The following is a 16,764-nucleotide window of genomic DNA, read 5'->3' on the forward strand; positions in this document are numbered from 1 at the left end:
AGTTCGAGAGCAAAAGCGACGGCGGCCGGTGGTGGTAGAGAGGTATACGTCTATAGAGCGTGCATAGGAATAGGTGGGAGCGAAGGAGGAAGGGAGAGTAGCGGGGTGCGCGAGAGAGAAGACAGGGCAGAAGGGTGGAGGGTTGTAGGTGGCGGCACACAGCCGGCTACGAAGGGAGAGAAAGAGAGAGAGAGAGAGGCGGAAAGGGGTGGAAAAGGAGGGTGGAGGAGGAGAAGAGAGGCGGGTGCAGCTAGGAGTCGGGCGCCGCAGTGTTTGTCAGTCCTTCGTATGGACATCACGTCTGACGCGGCTGATAGTCTACTGGCGCTCTGGCATTCGCGTCTACGCGTAAGTTTTGGCGGCATCTATCACCTCCGCTCGGCGACGTGTCGCGCGTCGAATCCGCCGTCGATGAGCTACCGGACGTGCCTGTGCTTACCCGCGACCTCAACCGGCCCGCGCTGTCGTCGTCGGCCCGACGAGTAATTCCGGGATCAATCGGCGGATCGAGATGTGAAGACGCCGTATTGGAAGCGATGTGGCTTCCGTTCATGCTGCTCGCCTTGATGGCGAGCGGTTCCGCGTGTCCGGATCTATGCGAGTGTCATCAGAGTGCCGTCGACGGGGAGCTGCCGGCTTTCGTACGCGTCAAGTGTCGTGGTCGTGCGCCAGGTTTGTCCGAATTGCCGATTAAAACGGGCAGTTTGGCAGTGGACGGCGCGGACGAGTACGAAGTGATCGGTTTCCTCGACGAACTGGAGGCGAGCGAATCGCTGAACGATTTCGGGGTGATCGGTACGTTGAACGAGTTCAACGGGAACGATACGCTGGACGAGTTGGACTTTGGCAACTCGACCGTTCTGCCCTACCTCCACGAGTTGTCCGTGACGAACTGTTCGTTGGTGTTCTTGAACGTGTCGTGGCACGGCTTGGAACGCGTGAGAGCGTTGAACCTGTCATGCAACAATCTGGACACGATTGAACGACGTGATAGTAGGCCGTGTGATGAATATGAGCGAGCTGACGCGTTTCGACTTGTCGATAACTCGCTGACAGACGTGAGTGCCGGGGCTTTTAGGACGCTTGCGGGATTGGTGAGGTTGAGTTTGCGTAGGAACGCGATATCCAATGTGCACGAGGACGGGTTCCGCGGATTGGACCGGTTGGAGTTTCTCGATTTGTCGGACAACAGGCTGGCGGATTTGCCGGATAGCGCGTTGACACCGCTCTATTCGTTTGCAAAAGTTGGATCTCAGTGGGAATCAGCTGCAAGTTCTGGGTGCCAGGTGGTTCGAGAGTCTCGATAGACTGAGGGAGCTAGACGTTTCGAGGAACGGTTTAGCGGCGGGCGGCTTCCGGAACTTTGCAGCCGCTTCCGGGATTATCGATACTAAAACTCGCGGAGAATCCGCTGAAAGAAAGAGACGTCTCGTTGCTCCTCGGCACCGGCAGACGTCTGGAGACCGTGGACGCGTCTCGTACCGGTTTGGCTAGGGTCCCGGCGGCGCTAACGAGATCGGTCAGAGCGCTCAGACTAGCCGGCAATAAGTTGACGACCATCCGCGGCGGAGACTTGGACAGTTACCCTCTTCTACGGATACTGGACATTTCGGAGAATCGATTGACAGACATCGAGGACGACGCTCTCGGTCGTCTGGAGGTCTCGAGGAATTGGACATCTCTGGCAACGTTCTCCTCAAGTTCCCGGGAAGCCTGCCAACAGCCTGACGAACCTGAAGCTTCAACGAAACGCGATAACCGCTCTGAAAATGGAGGACCTGCAGGGCCTGTACAATCTAAAGTCGTTGATGCTGAACGACAACGATATCAACGAGATCGAGGTGGGAGCCCTCGGTCAATTACCGGTCCTGGAACAGCTCGATCTGTCGGATAATCCCATTAAAACGTTGCCGGCTAATACTCTAAGTGGACAAGTAACCTCGCCAAGCTCCGTATGTCAGGATTAACCTCGCTGGAACGAACGCAGGAAGAACAAAGCGACATGGCATTCCCGGTACCTACGCCCGAAAGACTCGTTTACCTCGACGTATCGAGGAGTCCGGTCCTGGCCAGGCAGCTCTTAGCCGATGACGCCGCGCTGTCTGCCTGCAAGAGCCTGATCGAATTGAACCTGTCCGTACCAACGTTACCAGTCTTAGATTCGATCTGCCGTACATGCTGCCGCAACTGCGTATCATGCACCTCAGCGAAATCACTGGGATTGCACGGAGGATCTTTATTGGGTGGGCGAATGGCTTACGGCAGCACGAGCAACTAAATAAAGACGTTCGACCGGGTCAATGCGATACCCCTGAGGAATTGTCAGGATCCTCCCTCTACGAATTGCCATCGCCACCGAGTCCTCTTCCCACCACCCAGCCAACCACGACACCCATCGCCTCCACCCTATCGATTCTATCGTCTCCGTCGAACGTACGTCTTATTTTAATAACCTCGCCGTGTCTTCCAACGTTCCAACCGACGTCGACGCGTCCAAAGCAACCGTCAGCCCTGTCAACGAATCTATTACCATCGACGACACGACGCCGGCGACGCGCAGCGACTCGAGCCATCGGATCGACAGCTTCCGCAACCTCGCCGAGAACTCGAGAACAACGACACCAGACCAGGCCCGACGATTCCCGACGAGGAAACTCGGTCTCGCGACGCGGTCGCGTCCTTCAGGAACGCGGCGACATCGTCACCGGGGGCGAAGAAGGAGCGAAAGTCGGAGGAGAAAGTTAACGAGATCGATGAGACCTCGGCGGAGATTAAAAATTCAATTATAGACGTCGCCGGGTTGTCGTATCGGGGAACGACCGAGAGCAAACCGTCGGTTATTAGGACGGAGGAGGATTCGGATCCAGGAACTTTTGATAATCGTATAGACGGTAAGAGGCAGAAGAGCAGGGGACCGAGCAAACTTAGCGTATCGCCGAGCAAGATCACCTCCTTCAAGCTATCGAAACTTGGCCCGCTGAAGGAGGAAGCCGGCGGAAAGAAGACGGCCGAGAAGTACTCGAAGAGGCTGAACAATCTGACAAAAGAGAACTTGGTACTAGGGAATACTCCTGATTCGAATACGATAGCGGAGGAATTGAATAGTCGAGCGACTGATTCCGACGCCAGAGTCTCCGAGGCTTTATCCGCTGGTGCTCATCCAGGGATGCTGGTGCTAGCCGGCGCGGCCCTTGGCGCCGCAGCTGCGCTCACCGTAGTATTGTCGCGACGAGCCACCGTGCGCCGAAGGATAGGTATCATCGTCACGAAAACATCGAAGTGCACACGCTCACCCCGACCACCGAACTTTGGTGACCGGAGTCTGAATACGCCCGATTGTTCGACAGAGATAAGCGGCTGGAGGAATCCGAGAAACGCGATGAAATTTTCTCCGCGTCGTCTCAACGGCTCTCCAGCACTCCGCTGACAGACGTGTACTCCAGGAGGATGCCCAAGTAACCTATCCAGTCTCCCGTTTTCTTTTCTTCCTCTTCTTTTCCCCGCCGAGACCCGAGTCGAATCCTCGCGTTCGATCTCTCATCGCCGTTCGATGACGGATCGCCGTAAAAGAAGAAGGAAGACTTTTACGCGAAAGAATCAAAAAAGTCGTTCGGAGTCGTTCATTCTGAACGACGACGTCGTCCACGGGTACTCTCCGATTTAGCATCTTGCTCGTCTGTAAGCGAACAATCGCGACTAAGGCGTACAAAGCTCAAACAGATCGTGCTGTTTCTCCGCGAGAAGCAGCTAACCACCGGATTCGGCTTTGTCCGTCGGGAAATGCCGACACACGGGAAAGTTGAGCGAAGGGAACTGTTGGTCCAAGTCCCACGGAGTCTAACGTGTCTCTCTGCGTGCGAATCTCGACCCGAGCTCCAAGGCGAAGAGCCGAGAGAAGCACGAAAGGAGGAAGAGGAGAAGAGAATAAATTAAAAATCGGTGTTTGAAGAAACTGGCTGAACGAAGACTGTTGTCTGATCGGACTGGCTGTTTCGAAGGATGGTCCGAAGTCGGCTGTCCCGGCGTGTCCTTTTTCCTTCCACGGTACCAGCGGCACCTCCGCCTGGACGAAAGAGGACACAGGGAGGCGCGAACGAGGATCGGCAGGTGGCAATAAATTAAAAGAACGCAGTCCCCGACAACTGCGTCGATCTCAGGCTGATCGGAACGTTAAGTAACACACAGTGACAATAATAATTGTAACGTGCCGCGTTTCCGGACTGGACTACTCAACGTGCATACGTTCAGGACGCTGGGGGTACGGGAGTGCGGCTAGAACTAACGTACGAGGGAAAATGTGGTGAGAAAGAGGCGAGACGGAGAAGATGGGAAGGGGGCTAGGGCGGAAGACGGAGAAAAAGAAATTGATGGGACACAGGGAACGTGCTGGCGTGAAATTCGCGGTGGCGAATTGTACGTTTGAATGACAGTGCGAGACGAGAAGCGAGAGCGATTGCTGGCCGGAAGAACTTTTATCGAGCGCTGTGAGATCGAGTGAGAGAAGAAAGCGCGAGTGCACGAAGGAGTAAGTGACGGCGAGGGTGTGAGCAAGTATGCGAGAAGCGAGCAGAGAGCAAGAATGGGAAGGAGAAGACGAGACGAGAGGCAGAGATAGAGCGAGTCTGCGTGCGTGTGTTTGTGTGTGCATGTACGAGAGAGCGAGAGAGAGAGAGAGAGAGAGAGAGAGAAAGGAATGATCGCGAGGTGGAAACCGCTCTCAACGGCGGCAACACCGAGTGTACAGAAACGTAGCTTCCGAACTTAATTCTGGCGGCTTGGCCGGTTGCCAGGGCTCCTTAACAAACAGAAAAAAACAGAGGATAAGAGTGGAAGAGAGCAGATAAGAAATAACGAAGAGGCTAGACATTATCTTTCTTAAAATAACCAGTGTCAAAGTACCGCTATGATAATAAACCGATGTACAAAGATGCAAATTCTTTTCGATTCCTTTCATCGCCTTCTCACTCGTCACCTGGCTATCGCGGTAGCGGCCAAGTATGGCCCAAGTTCGGCAGTAGTATCCCTAGCTCGGTCAAGTTCGATTAGAGGTTAGAAAGGGTCCGAAGTATTTCAGATTTGCCACTTTACGCTCGTCGAGGTGTATTTTCGAGTTCTGAAAAAGATAATCTTCGCGGGGGATAATGGCCGAGTAAAGTGCAGGTAAGTTAATCTTTATTGGTGTTCTACTCCGGCTTTTTGCTCGTCGATTCCTTTACACCGAGTGAGTCGCGAGATTTGATCCATCTTAAACCCTGATGTCAGAAATTTCGCTACAATGCCTGACACGACGAGAATTTCCTCTCTCCCTTCGGATAAACTCGCATTCGGTTTACACGCTGCATTCTTTTTCCAACGGAAAAAATTGCATGCTGGCTACGGCTAATGATTTTTTTCTTTATTTTATTGTACGTTTTAACGTTTTAATTATCTCTTTTTTAATTATTATGATTGAAACACTGACGGGATATTCGATGGTCGGAAATTTGTATCGATTAATGTTTCCTGAAGTTGTTAATAGATATTGTTAACGGATTTATTTTGAACGCTATAGCGCACGATGAAATGCAACACGCATTATGTAAACAATGTTTTTGTATCCGTATTTGCAATTGTTCGCTTGATAGTTTGTTTAATATTCGTGTCCAAGATTTTTCTAGAAAGGTACTTAATTATTTCAGGAAATCAAAGGTTCGGATGGATGTATTAAGAATAAGCGATTTCTTTTCAAACTTAACTTTATTAAATATGCGATTTAGTTCTGCGATCTAACTTTTCTATCAATTGGATGTTAATAGTTTAATGATACGTGTGACAACAATCGGACCGAATTTGAAATTATGATCAGTATTAAGTAAAAGTTAAATGCATGTAGAATTTCTACAAAAATATCTTACAAATATCATAATTGATAACGACGATCTGATTAGATTTCAAACTTTTTCATCGGTAACTTTGAAAATTTTAAACATAAGCGCACGGGGTATTTGATAAAAATAATAAATAATTGTAAAATATATAATTGAGATAAATTTATATAAACAAGAATATACGCACCAAATAACCGTTACCTGACAGAATAAACAAATTTTTCTGCAAATACGCAAAGGCATGTAAAAATATACAAAAACTTCCACATTTTACATAAAGATACCAAACACCAAACGATCTCATTAACAACTACCCAACAAAATCCCAGATTCTTTATCGACAAAATAAAAGGCCTAGAATCCAAATTTATAACAACGTCGAGACAGTAAATCCCTATTTAAATTACAAAATTTTCTCGCAAACAGATTCGTTGCGAGGGTAAACAAGCAGTTAAAATACATCAAAGACTGGACGAGAAATCAGTCACGAAGCCCGATTAATTTCCCTTGAAAAACAGCATAATTGTCCGGGGTTTAAAAATGGCGTCGCGAAACGTGCAATTTATTACCCCTGCTGAAAATGAGTTCCATCGCCGAACGAAAACCGTCAGCCTCATTACCATGTTAATCGTGGCAACGGACTAATCCGTTGCCAGGGCGCAACAGCTCCGAGCAGGAAATTCTACATCCTGCCGCGAACGGTACTTCCGGCGGCGCCGATGGCGCGTTATTGGTTCGCGGTGCGAAATAAGAAGGGGAAAAGGTGAGTGAGGAACTGTCGGAAAAAAAGATCGACAGCTGTCGGAAAAATCTGTGCCTTTAGAGATAAGGCGGTATCCGGCTCGATCCGAGACACAAGGATTTCACGCTTTCACCCATTTATCGAGCAAACAGATTTCCCGTGTCTGCCAAACGCGTTCCTTTTTTCAGGATGGCAGGTTGGATAGAGAAGAATTCGCGTATTTTAACACTAGTTTTACTTGGGTCATTTCTTCAGTACCTATCTCTAGAGACACGCGTTGAGGTTTTGTTTGAAACGCAATTTAAAAGCGAAAGTATGAGATATACAAGGTGTTCCAGCAACGATAACGCAACCGAGAAGGAGAGGAGGGATTTTACGTGAAAAAACAAATCGAAAATGTAGAATAAAATTTTTTCATTCGAAGCTGCGTTGTGGAGAAAATCGAATTGGAATATTCAGTACGTGTGCACTTAGCTATGGCTTACAAGATGGATGCTCAGTGAATATTCCAAGTCGATTTTCTCGACAACGAAGTTACGAATGAAAAAATTTTATTCTTCATTTCCGATTTGTTTTTTCACGTAGAATTATACCATTTAATTATACCACCGATGCTCACGCATCGATGGTTTATACATCATAAACATAGTTAGGTGTACGCGTATTCGGTAATATTTAAATTCGATTTTATCGATAACAAAGCTTCGAATGAACAAATTTTACTCATTATTTTCGATTTGTGTTTTTCGTGTTGAATCACCTTTCCGTTGTACTATCATTGGTGGAACACCCTGTAATGTTTATATAATATTTTTATATTTGTAGGGACTATTTCTACATAAATGTAAACGATGTCTGTAATTTTCCTTGTGAAATTTGAAGTATGTCAAAATGACGTGTTAAATAGAGCGACTTTCTTTTAATTATTTTATTATTTTTATGCTTACTTTTATTTATAGCAGAATTTTGATTGCGTGGGAGAATAGGGGAAAAGAATTTTTAGATATTAAAAATATCGAGAATATTCATATTGTAGCAATGTATAGGAACGAATCAAAGATTATTTTAAAACTGAATAATTTTTCCACGAAATGACTGAAGAATTTTTTTATGATATAGTATATGTGTGGTTGCTTGAAGTTAATACATAAAAATTTTTTCGAAAAGAGGAAAAGAGCGGTGAACATTATTGTTTTATTTGTGGAATAGGAATAGCGTATAATACACTTCAAAAGTTATATTTTTCTCACAGTTTCAAATCCAATTTTCGCAAGATTTCAACGTTAAAAATACGGAAACGGTTGTCGAATGACTGATGAATAAATTTGAATAGATTTATTAGTTACATAATCATTAAAAATATATAATTGCCTTTGGAAAAATTAAGATGGACTTCTTTTAAAACAGGATAATGATCTTTTTATTTTTTTTAACGGTGAATTATTTGTACATTAATTATATGCACAATATTGGAATATATGGAATATTTATATTAAAAACACACTGTAAATTATAAATTGTCAAATTACAGTTTTCATGTCAATTTCATTTTCTCGAATGTATTGATATTTACATTTTATTACAAATACGTATATTGTTTTCTGGACAAATAAATGAAATTACCATACATATATTTGTATATTCCAGATATGTCTAAAATCGTTCCAAACGTGTTTGGTAAAATGTTCTAATTAGAATATAACGATAACGATCACGGAAGTCCGTTTATTGGAAACAATTAATTCTTGAAAATTAATTTATTACTTTCACGATCCATTTTCTGGCTCTTCTATATATGAATGAAAATTATTAGCCATCAAACCATCGTTTCATTATTCTGAGTGAATTTAGAAGAGCGCAGGAAATATCGAGTTTTTATTTTTTTTAAATAACACATAAAAAATTAATTTATGGAAAAAATATGCTATGGTTTCTAAAGCAAATTATACCATGCAAGTAGTGCAAAAATTTATTGTGATAGAGTTATAGTAAGTCACTAGAATCAGTCTGTATAATTAGAAATATATTAAAAATAGAATGAATAATAACGATAATAAGTAACCATAATTAATTATAAATATAAAAAAAATAATAACACGTAGAAAATATATAACTAAAATTTTAATTAGCTTCTACCCGATTTTAAGATGGTAAGGATGTTTAAAAACAATTTCTAGGCATTCGCCGTAATTTTATAACAAATCGAGAAATTAATATTCTTGAAATCGCATCGAATCAACATAAAAATGATTATTTTTTTATAAAAACGGTTTATACTCTTCTTCGTAACTGCATCCTGTGCAGAAATCTATTTTACGAGCTGTATTATCACACAATTAAATTAAAACCGGTTTCGACGTTGCACCGGCACGAAATTGAATTTACAAATTTTATTTTCACCTTTACATTAAAGCAATTTTCCCTGATTCGATTATTGACCTCTCGCGAGTTCATCCTCCCTCTGCATGACGCGCCGCTTATTAAGTTAAACGACACGTAAAACTAATACCCTCCAGCGACTATTATAACAACAAATATAATATCACTCCGGAATGATCAAACAATCCAAACACCATTTCCTCGTAATTCGATTAAAAAAAAAGAGAGAGAGAAAAAACACTTGTACAAAAGAAAAATAACTTAGACACATCGATCGTTCCACCAGCGTGGCGCCAGTGTCTTGTTACTCGTTAAGTTAAATTAACATCGTTTCAACAACTACAATAAGAATTGCGATACACTTCAGAACTGTCAAACGATCTAACGCCACCTTGTCATAACGCAATCGAAGAAAAAAAAAGAAAAAGAGATATCTATAATAAAAGACAGCAATTAGCTATGTAACTCTACCATTTATTTCACCGTTATGGGGCTAGTGTAAAAGAATTCATTCTGCACATGTGTGACACGCTACTTACTAAGTTAACACTAGAACTAACGACTTATTATAGTAGGTACATATATTTTACACAAACGAAGATAATTGTAATAATACAGGAAAGACGAACAAGTACAATCGAGTAAATTTCGATTCGGATGAAAGTAAGTACAAATTTTGTCAAACACGATTCATATGTTTTCAAAAATTGTAAAAATAAAGTATCCTTAACGAGTCATTCATGACCCCTGAGGTAGTTCTAGCGTTAAACGACACGTGAAACTAATACCACTTCTATAACTGTTACAACAGTTACAATATCATTCCGGAACAATCAAACAGGCCAAACTCGATTCATTTCCAATAATTGAGTTCAGAAAGAAAAGGTTATACGGGGAACAACAGCGTAGATAGGAAACTCTGTCAATTACTTGTGGCGCTAGTGTCTCTCACAAGTACAAAAATGTATCACACGAGTCTTGACGCGTCATTTTATATTTAAATAACACGTAAAACTATTGTTATTTTAATAATCGTTGACAGTAAAATTTCCCGCCATTTAAATAATATTTAAAAATTCATCAGTCTTCTGTTTCTTGTTCAGTTCCGATAAAGTGTTGAGACGTGTGTAATACGAATGCGATTCTCAATTATCCATTCACGTAAATCCCAAGAAACCTGAACTTGAATATAATAATAATCTCGTTTCTGGAAAGTCACCAACTATTCTAGTTAAACCGCTCAGGCCCTTAACACTTCGTTTCTTGTATACCTAATTCTAGGGACATTTGTCATATTTACAGGTTAAAGAAACCACGTATTTTCTTAAATGGTAAGACGACTTTAATTTCAAAACAGTTACAATATTAATATAACTCAGTTAAATCTGTTAATATTGTATAATTGAAGAACCCATCCGTCAAATTGACGGATCCTGCAAACCTAGTATTAAAATCGACCCCCACATTTGTAGGTTTTTCTTTTTTCGGGACTCCTTGCTCTCGATCGTTCTGCGGACGAGCCTAGATTTATGGCGGTCCTGTTGTCAGCGGTCGATGAGGCCCGTTTGTCAGCAACCGGCAGGCTGGGATATTTTCTTACAAATGTAACATCGCTAAAGGATCAAATTTAACCTAAAAGCCGAAGAGAAAAATCTATATAAAAACCAGATATACGATCCAGTCCCTGTTGTACCGTCACCGTGGCGCTAGTGTCGCTGCCCAGTGTGAAACTGCGCCATAGCAAGGTAGGCAGTTGTATATTTTCAATTTTCGTAGCAACATTCCGCAAGGAGGTTTGGCTCCATAAATCTCGATTTGCAAGAAATTAGAGAAAGAGAAGCGGAAGAGTGGGTTCTCGGTGGGGTAGTGGAAAAGTTTAATTTTCCCTGTCTTAATCTCAGTAATTCCATCCAGGGAGCCAGGGAAGTTCCGTTCCGCAACGAATGTTAATCGGGCTGTTCGCGGCTCCACCTACAATAGCGATAAGCAGGGAAACATGCTTACCAACCCGGCAGCGAAAGAATCAGATAACGTCACTATGGCGGCCAGCGGGAGTGCGAGAGGGGGTTGGCAGAAGGGCGGCCGGTGGTCCGTGGGGCTGTAAAATCACGAGAGACTTCGAAGCTACGTAAATGTTACTACATGAATAATTCGCGGCGGGCGTTTCCCGGTCTCGTAGCCCGCGGCTGAATTTCCTGGAACATGGTAACGAGACCGCAACAGGGAAAAACGATATTTAGGAGGGCCGGAAAAGCACGGAGCCTAGCGATCCGTGGGCTGAGGGGCGGCAGAACGAGCCGGTTCCTTAAGCCCTTGTTTAAATTTCCTATGGAATAACCCTTCGCGGCAGTGCAACTAGGAAATTTAATCACCGTACAGCGGGCTCACCCCGGGCTACGGAACTGGCAAATTCAGTAACATCTTGCAGAAGTTCGTTATCCTACCAGGCCTCCCCCCTGGCTCGCGTTCGATTCCGGTTTATCCAGGCCCGTGCCACTGCTATTTCGTAATATTGACTTCATCGATGAAAAACAGAATTCAGTTCCTCAACTTATCTGCATTCCCAGCCGGCAGACCCTACTCCGATCCTTCGGCTCTCCTGCCTTTCTCTTCGGTTCTAATATCGGCTCGGGCATGGGGCTAATTTAGTTGTTGCAAACAAGAGGCACACCTTTGTACAGCGGGTGTATGCGCAGTGATTAGACGGCAATCTGAGTTCCAAGAAGGAAGGACTGGTTTCAAGTAGAACGTACTATGCGTTGCTCACTTCAAGTCCGCTGAGAAAAGTGTAGAACCGAATCCTCACCAACCTCTGCCAACCAACCCATTTTAACGGCATGAATTCGTTCCCCTTATCGACGAAAATTCCTTCTATTAGCCTGATATTATGGCATCGCGCGATAGAGAAAGCGAACGAAATTACGTAGTGAGATCCTTAACTTCAGATCCTTCCGATCAATGTTCAATTCCTATTTTTATTTGCGGACTTCAAGTCAGCAACGCATAGTACATACGTAACACAGCCTGTCATTTCTTAGGAAAGAAGTGTCAAGCTCGTCATCGTAATTGTAAGATCTCTGGAGAAGTATTCAATTATTCGTCTAAATATGTAAGGATGAAATAAGTATGGCCCTGTAAGAATATCAGGAGTGTTTGGGACTTAAAACACATGTAAGTGACCAGGTGCATTATCTCTCGACATGAATCTATAATGATTCTGGAGTTATTATAACGCTCGCCTAAATAATGACAACTCCTTGTCTACAAGTGACTCTCTCCAACACAGTATCTACTTACAAATTCCGTATAACGCACTTTCTACGACGTACTCTTCTCCAACTAACTGTTCTTTCACCAATCTTTACAAGCTTTTCGAAGATTCCATTAATATGTCCAAATATAATATTAACCAGGATTACGTGCACATAGCGATTATGTATAATAACCGTTAATTATATCGCGGCGGCCACCTGTCTCACTCTCGGGATGAATTTCGAGTCAAAGGAGATTCGAGGATTTTCTCGCAAGTCCTCGGTAAATCCTCCGATTCCTATATATATTACGCCTAGTCCTTCCAATATTATCCCCGTCTAAGGCAGGGCCTGCTTTTCCTTTCATCCCTTTACGGCGCAACAACAACTCCGAGGATACCTGGCTACTAAGGACCCCCAATCTTCGTGGGGGATGACCCCCGCAATGTATAATCACCATTAAATTTGATAAATGCGACGAATTCTTGAATATTTATCCAGTTACTAGTCAAAAGCATAGTTTTTCGTTGGACACTATGATAAAACCAGGCTGCGAATAACAATATATTCGATTAAATGACTGTTTTAAGAGACGCGAATCTAGTCTGAACAAAATTTGAACAAGGGGCATGTCTTGTCACGTGAAGAATCCAAGAAGAGGCGCAAAAATATTATTAAAACTCGCACAAAACAGTTACACATCGAAAATAAACTAAGCCCATATTTTAGAAGAAATAAATTCATCACATTTACCAAGCTTATTGGTGATTGTGTAATCGGAAATTATACATAATCACCGGATTCATTGCATTTAACACGTAATAACTATAGAACTACATATAATCGTAAGATCTCAGAAATTTTGGATTCATAAATATGTACGTGTGAAATGGCTAGAAGAGATTCCGACGTCTGGAAGTCTGAACGAAATTAATAGAGCTCACCAGTCAAGCAATAATTCGCGAGACGTACGAGCCGAGAGGTTAAACGCACTCTTTAAACCGTATAATTTTGCAGAAAGCGTATAATGAACTAAACGGCACCCGTTCCGTGGCCTTCAGTTCACTCTCGCACCCCTTTTCTCGTTCCTACCTCTTCTTTAATGAGCTAACTATTTCCTCGTTGGCGAGTCAAACGTTTCCTATATCAGCAAAGTTAAATACGGAACCCGACCCAAACTAGTTATCCGCGATACCTCAATTAATCCTCCTTGCTGCTGCAAGGACGCGTCTATTTGATTTGCCAGTTATGCGCATAGGAGAAAAAAATGACACGCAACAGACAGATTAACAACGTTTACAATTAGCGGTGAAACTTCCAAATCTCTGCCGGAAACAGGCTTGATGCAATCAGTCGTATCACAGCTGGCTTCTGCCATTATTAGCACTATTGATGTCGTTCCGGGAATAATCGAACAAAAGGGTGCCCGTTAATACACCGTGGCAGGCATTCATTAGTGTAATTACAAGGTGTCGATTGATATTGGCGAGATACAACTGTTTACCTGCTACGTCGAACCACGCATGCACGAAACAAGTAATTCTTAGTAATGGATAGGTACAACCTCTTTCACAAATCTTGGGATGCCTGTCATCGTAGCTGAAATCATAGTTAATCGTATATAGAATAAAAGTCTTACATCCAAAACGCAACACAGCATTCGTAGCAAACCTATCAAATGACTATCTTCGTTCTAAAACTCCAAAACAACTTACAACGAGAGTGCAAGTTCTTCGGGTGATGGATCGAGCTGAAACTTTGCAGATTTGCAGTTGAAGAAAATATACCATTGTAAATGCAACTACTCGATAATGTTCGAGATATTTACGATTAAAATTGAAAATTAATTATAAATATAAACATAAATATCTGAAAAACTATCGAGTAGTTGCCCTTATAAATATTTCAAATATAATATATCAATATGATAATCTGAAACATTATAGAATATAATATAAAAATCTACAAATTTGCAAAATTTCATTTCAATTTTCATCACCCGAAGAACTTACATTCTACTTGTTAGTCATCCAGTTCAAGAAACATTTACATTCCATTGTAAAGGCAATTACTCGATAGTCTTTTTTTAAATATTTATCATTAAAGATGTATCGAAAGGAGTATTATTTTAACGACAGATTTATTTCGCGTAATTATGAAATGCCCTTGCGGCTTAACGGCAACATGCAATAATTCATACCCTGGAGATGACGCCAACAGTGCCTAAATAATCACCAACAAGACGAAAACTCGTAACCAAAGTGCGCTGACACTCTTCGCATACCACGCATTCGCGACGAAATTACGATACACTGTCTTCATAACAAATCTCCAAAACAACTTGGCTCGGCAATAAATTCCTCGAGCCCTAATGCTACACAATTACGAGCAAGACAGAAGCTCGTACCCAAAGAGTGCGCTATACCCTAAACACGGTACAACAGCATTCATAACAAATCTCTCAAATAACTTGGCCCAACAATACATCCGTCAAGCGCTAATACCAGCTAAACGGTCTCTAACTTGCCTAAACAGTACTCAGCATCCCGATCGTAGTACAGCAACGAATCTATAATGCTGGAATCTCCGTAACAAATCTGGAAAACAACCTGGTCGAACGATAAATCCATCAAAACACGAGCACCGACTGAACAGTGATCGGTAAGACGAAGATCCATCACCAGAGAGCGCACCCTCTTTTCGCGCGAGACAGCCCAAAAAGCCTGATATCCCTGGCAGGCTTAACCTTATCGTTTATCACGCCTAATCTCGATCAATTACCCTGGAACACGGCGTGGAACCAGCTCTGTTGACGCTCTCCCCTAAAACGGAAGCGCTGTAGACCCGTTGACGTTACGACTCGCGTGAGATCGCAAGTTTGGGCTGTGACATTGATCGGGAAATAGCCTGCGTGGTCCTCGACGTGGCTACTGCTACCATGGACACCGGAACCAAGGTGAACTACGGTTTACACAGCGGCCAGAGAGGTGAGATTCTCTTCATCTTATCTCCAGTGTCCGCAAACCACCCCCGGCTAGTCGGCCCCGCCAGCTCCACCCTGCCTTTTTATTTGCCTTCGAGAACCGGATGCGATCCGACGTGCGAAAAATCCCGCCTGCCCGCCTCCGATTAAACTTATAATCAAAAAAAAAAAAAAAAAAAAAAGGGGGGAAAGACCACGTCCAACAGGCCGAGTTATCGAATCGCTTCTCGGCCTCTTGCGGAAATTCAGTTTCAGATGGATCGCTAGGGAACTGATTTATCGAGTGATGTCTGCGGGAGGGATCACCTGAAAGATGAAAAGACGCCACTGCTTTTCACGTTTGCGATTGGGATCGTAGGATTTCGACGATTATTGAAGGTTTATCGAAGAATTCTCCGCCAGTCTGTTGATTATATCGATGCAGCTTTTTCTTATTCCTCTTGATTGTTTGATAAACATCGAAGATAGATCCGTGGATAAGTGCTGATTTCCAGGCTATTCTTCGAAATTATTCTTATAATTCCCGAAGTCGTTTTCAGAAAATTCGTTGAAAATTTATCGAGGACTCTTTTTGTTTGTTATATTAACGTAATTTTTAGGCTATAATTTTTTCTTCTTCCTTTCTTCTTATTTGCAGAATATGGAAAATAGCTGGAAATACTGAAGGATTATTTTTAAGGATCATGTTCATAATTAATAAAGTTTATTATAAAATTCAATTAATTATATTAATGTGATTTTTATATTTTTTTTTCTTCCTTTCCTTTTTCTGTTCAAACGCTGTAAAAAACAACTAAAGAGACTGAAGAATCATTTTTATAATTAATATCGTCGCTTTCGAATGATCCTTTGGAAATTTAGTCGCCAATTTTTCGATAGATGGTTGACTATATTAACATAAATTTTATGCCTCTTTCCTGCTCGAAGAATAAAAAAGGTAAGTAAGGGATCACGCAAAGGGTGAAAAAACTGCACGATTATTTCTGCATGTGACACTTGTGATTAATATCATCTTTTTCGACAGATTAGCCGAAAATTTATTCAGAAGTTTTTCGATACTTCGTCGATATGTAACTTCTATACATATTTTCTTCCAAGTGCATAAATCAGGCATGCGAATAAAAAGATGGCGAAATATTAAAAGTAATACGCGATTTTTATTTGTACATCACCATTGTTCTTTCACTATTGTCATTTCTGTTGTTTTATTGAGGAATCTTTCAGTTATTTATTAATCATACTGACATCATTTTTCCCTTCTTCTGTGAATATGAAACATGCATAGGTAAATAAGAAAGAGTACACGAATGTTCTTCAACGTCACAGTTATGATGGATATCGTCGTTCCTGGAAAATTGTTGGAAATACATTGAAGAATTTTTTACCAGATTGTTGATTATATTGACACAACTTTCATGTCCTTTTATGCATACGTGCAGTTGGTACGATAAATGAAAAACGCTGAAAAGACTGCATTGTGGCTATTTTTGAACGTCGTGCTTGCGAACGATATGGTCGTTTTCAGAAAATTGGAAATTCATC

At 42.5% G+C, this 16,764-nt stretch overlaps 1 protein-coding gene across 1 annotated transcript; it reads left to right on the top strand.

Annotated features, from left to right (window-relative positions):
* Positions 1-536: 536 nt before the first annotated feature.
* LOC143221108 (uncharacterized) lies at positions 537-3,315 on the top strand. Its single transcript, XM_076446635.1, is given in 14 exon segments — positions 537-971; positions 973-1,036; positions 1,039-1,235; positions 1,237-1,344; positions 1,346-1,658; positions 1,661-1,717; positions 1,720-1,929; positions 1,932-2,132; positions 2,135-2,206; positions 2,209-2,255; positions 2,257-2,421; positions 2,424-2,607; positions 2,610-3,245; positions 3,248-3,315. Coding segments are annotated over 14 exon segments (2,757 nt in total).
* Positions 3,316-16,764: the final 13,449 nt, after the last annotated feature.

This window comes from Lasioglossum baleicum, unplaced genomic scaffold (genome assembly GCF_051020765.1).
Source record: "Lasioglossum baleicum unplaced genomic scaffold, iyLasBale1 scaffold1910, whole genome shotgun sequence".
Lineage (NCBI taxonomy): Eukaryota > Metazoa > Arthropoda > Insecta > Hymenoptera > Halictidae > Lasioglossum > Lasioglossum baleicum.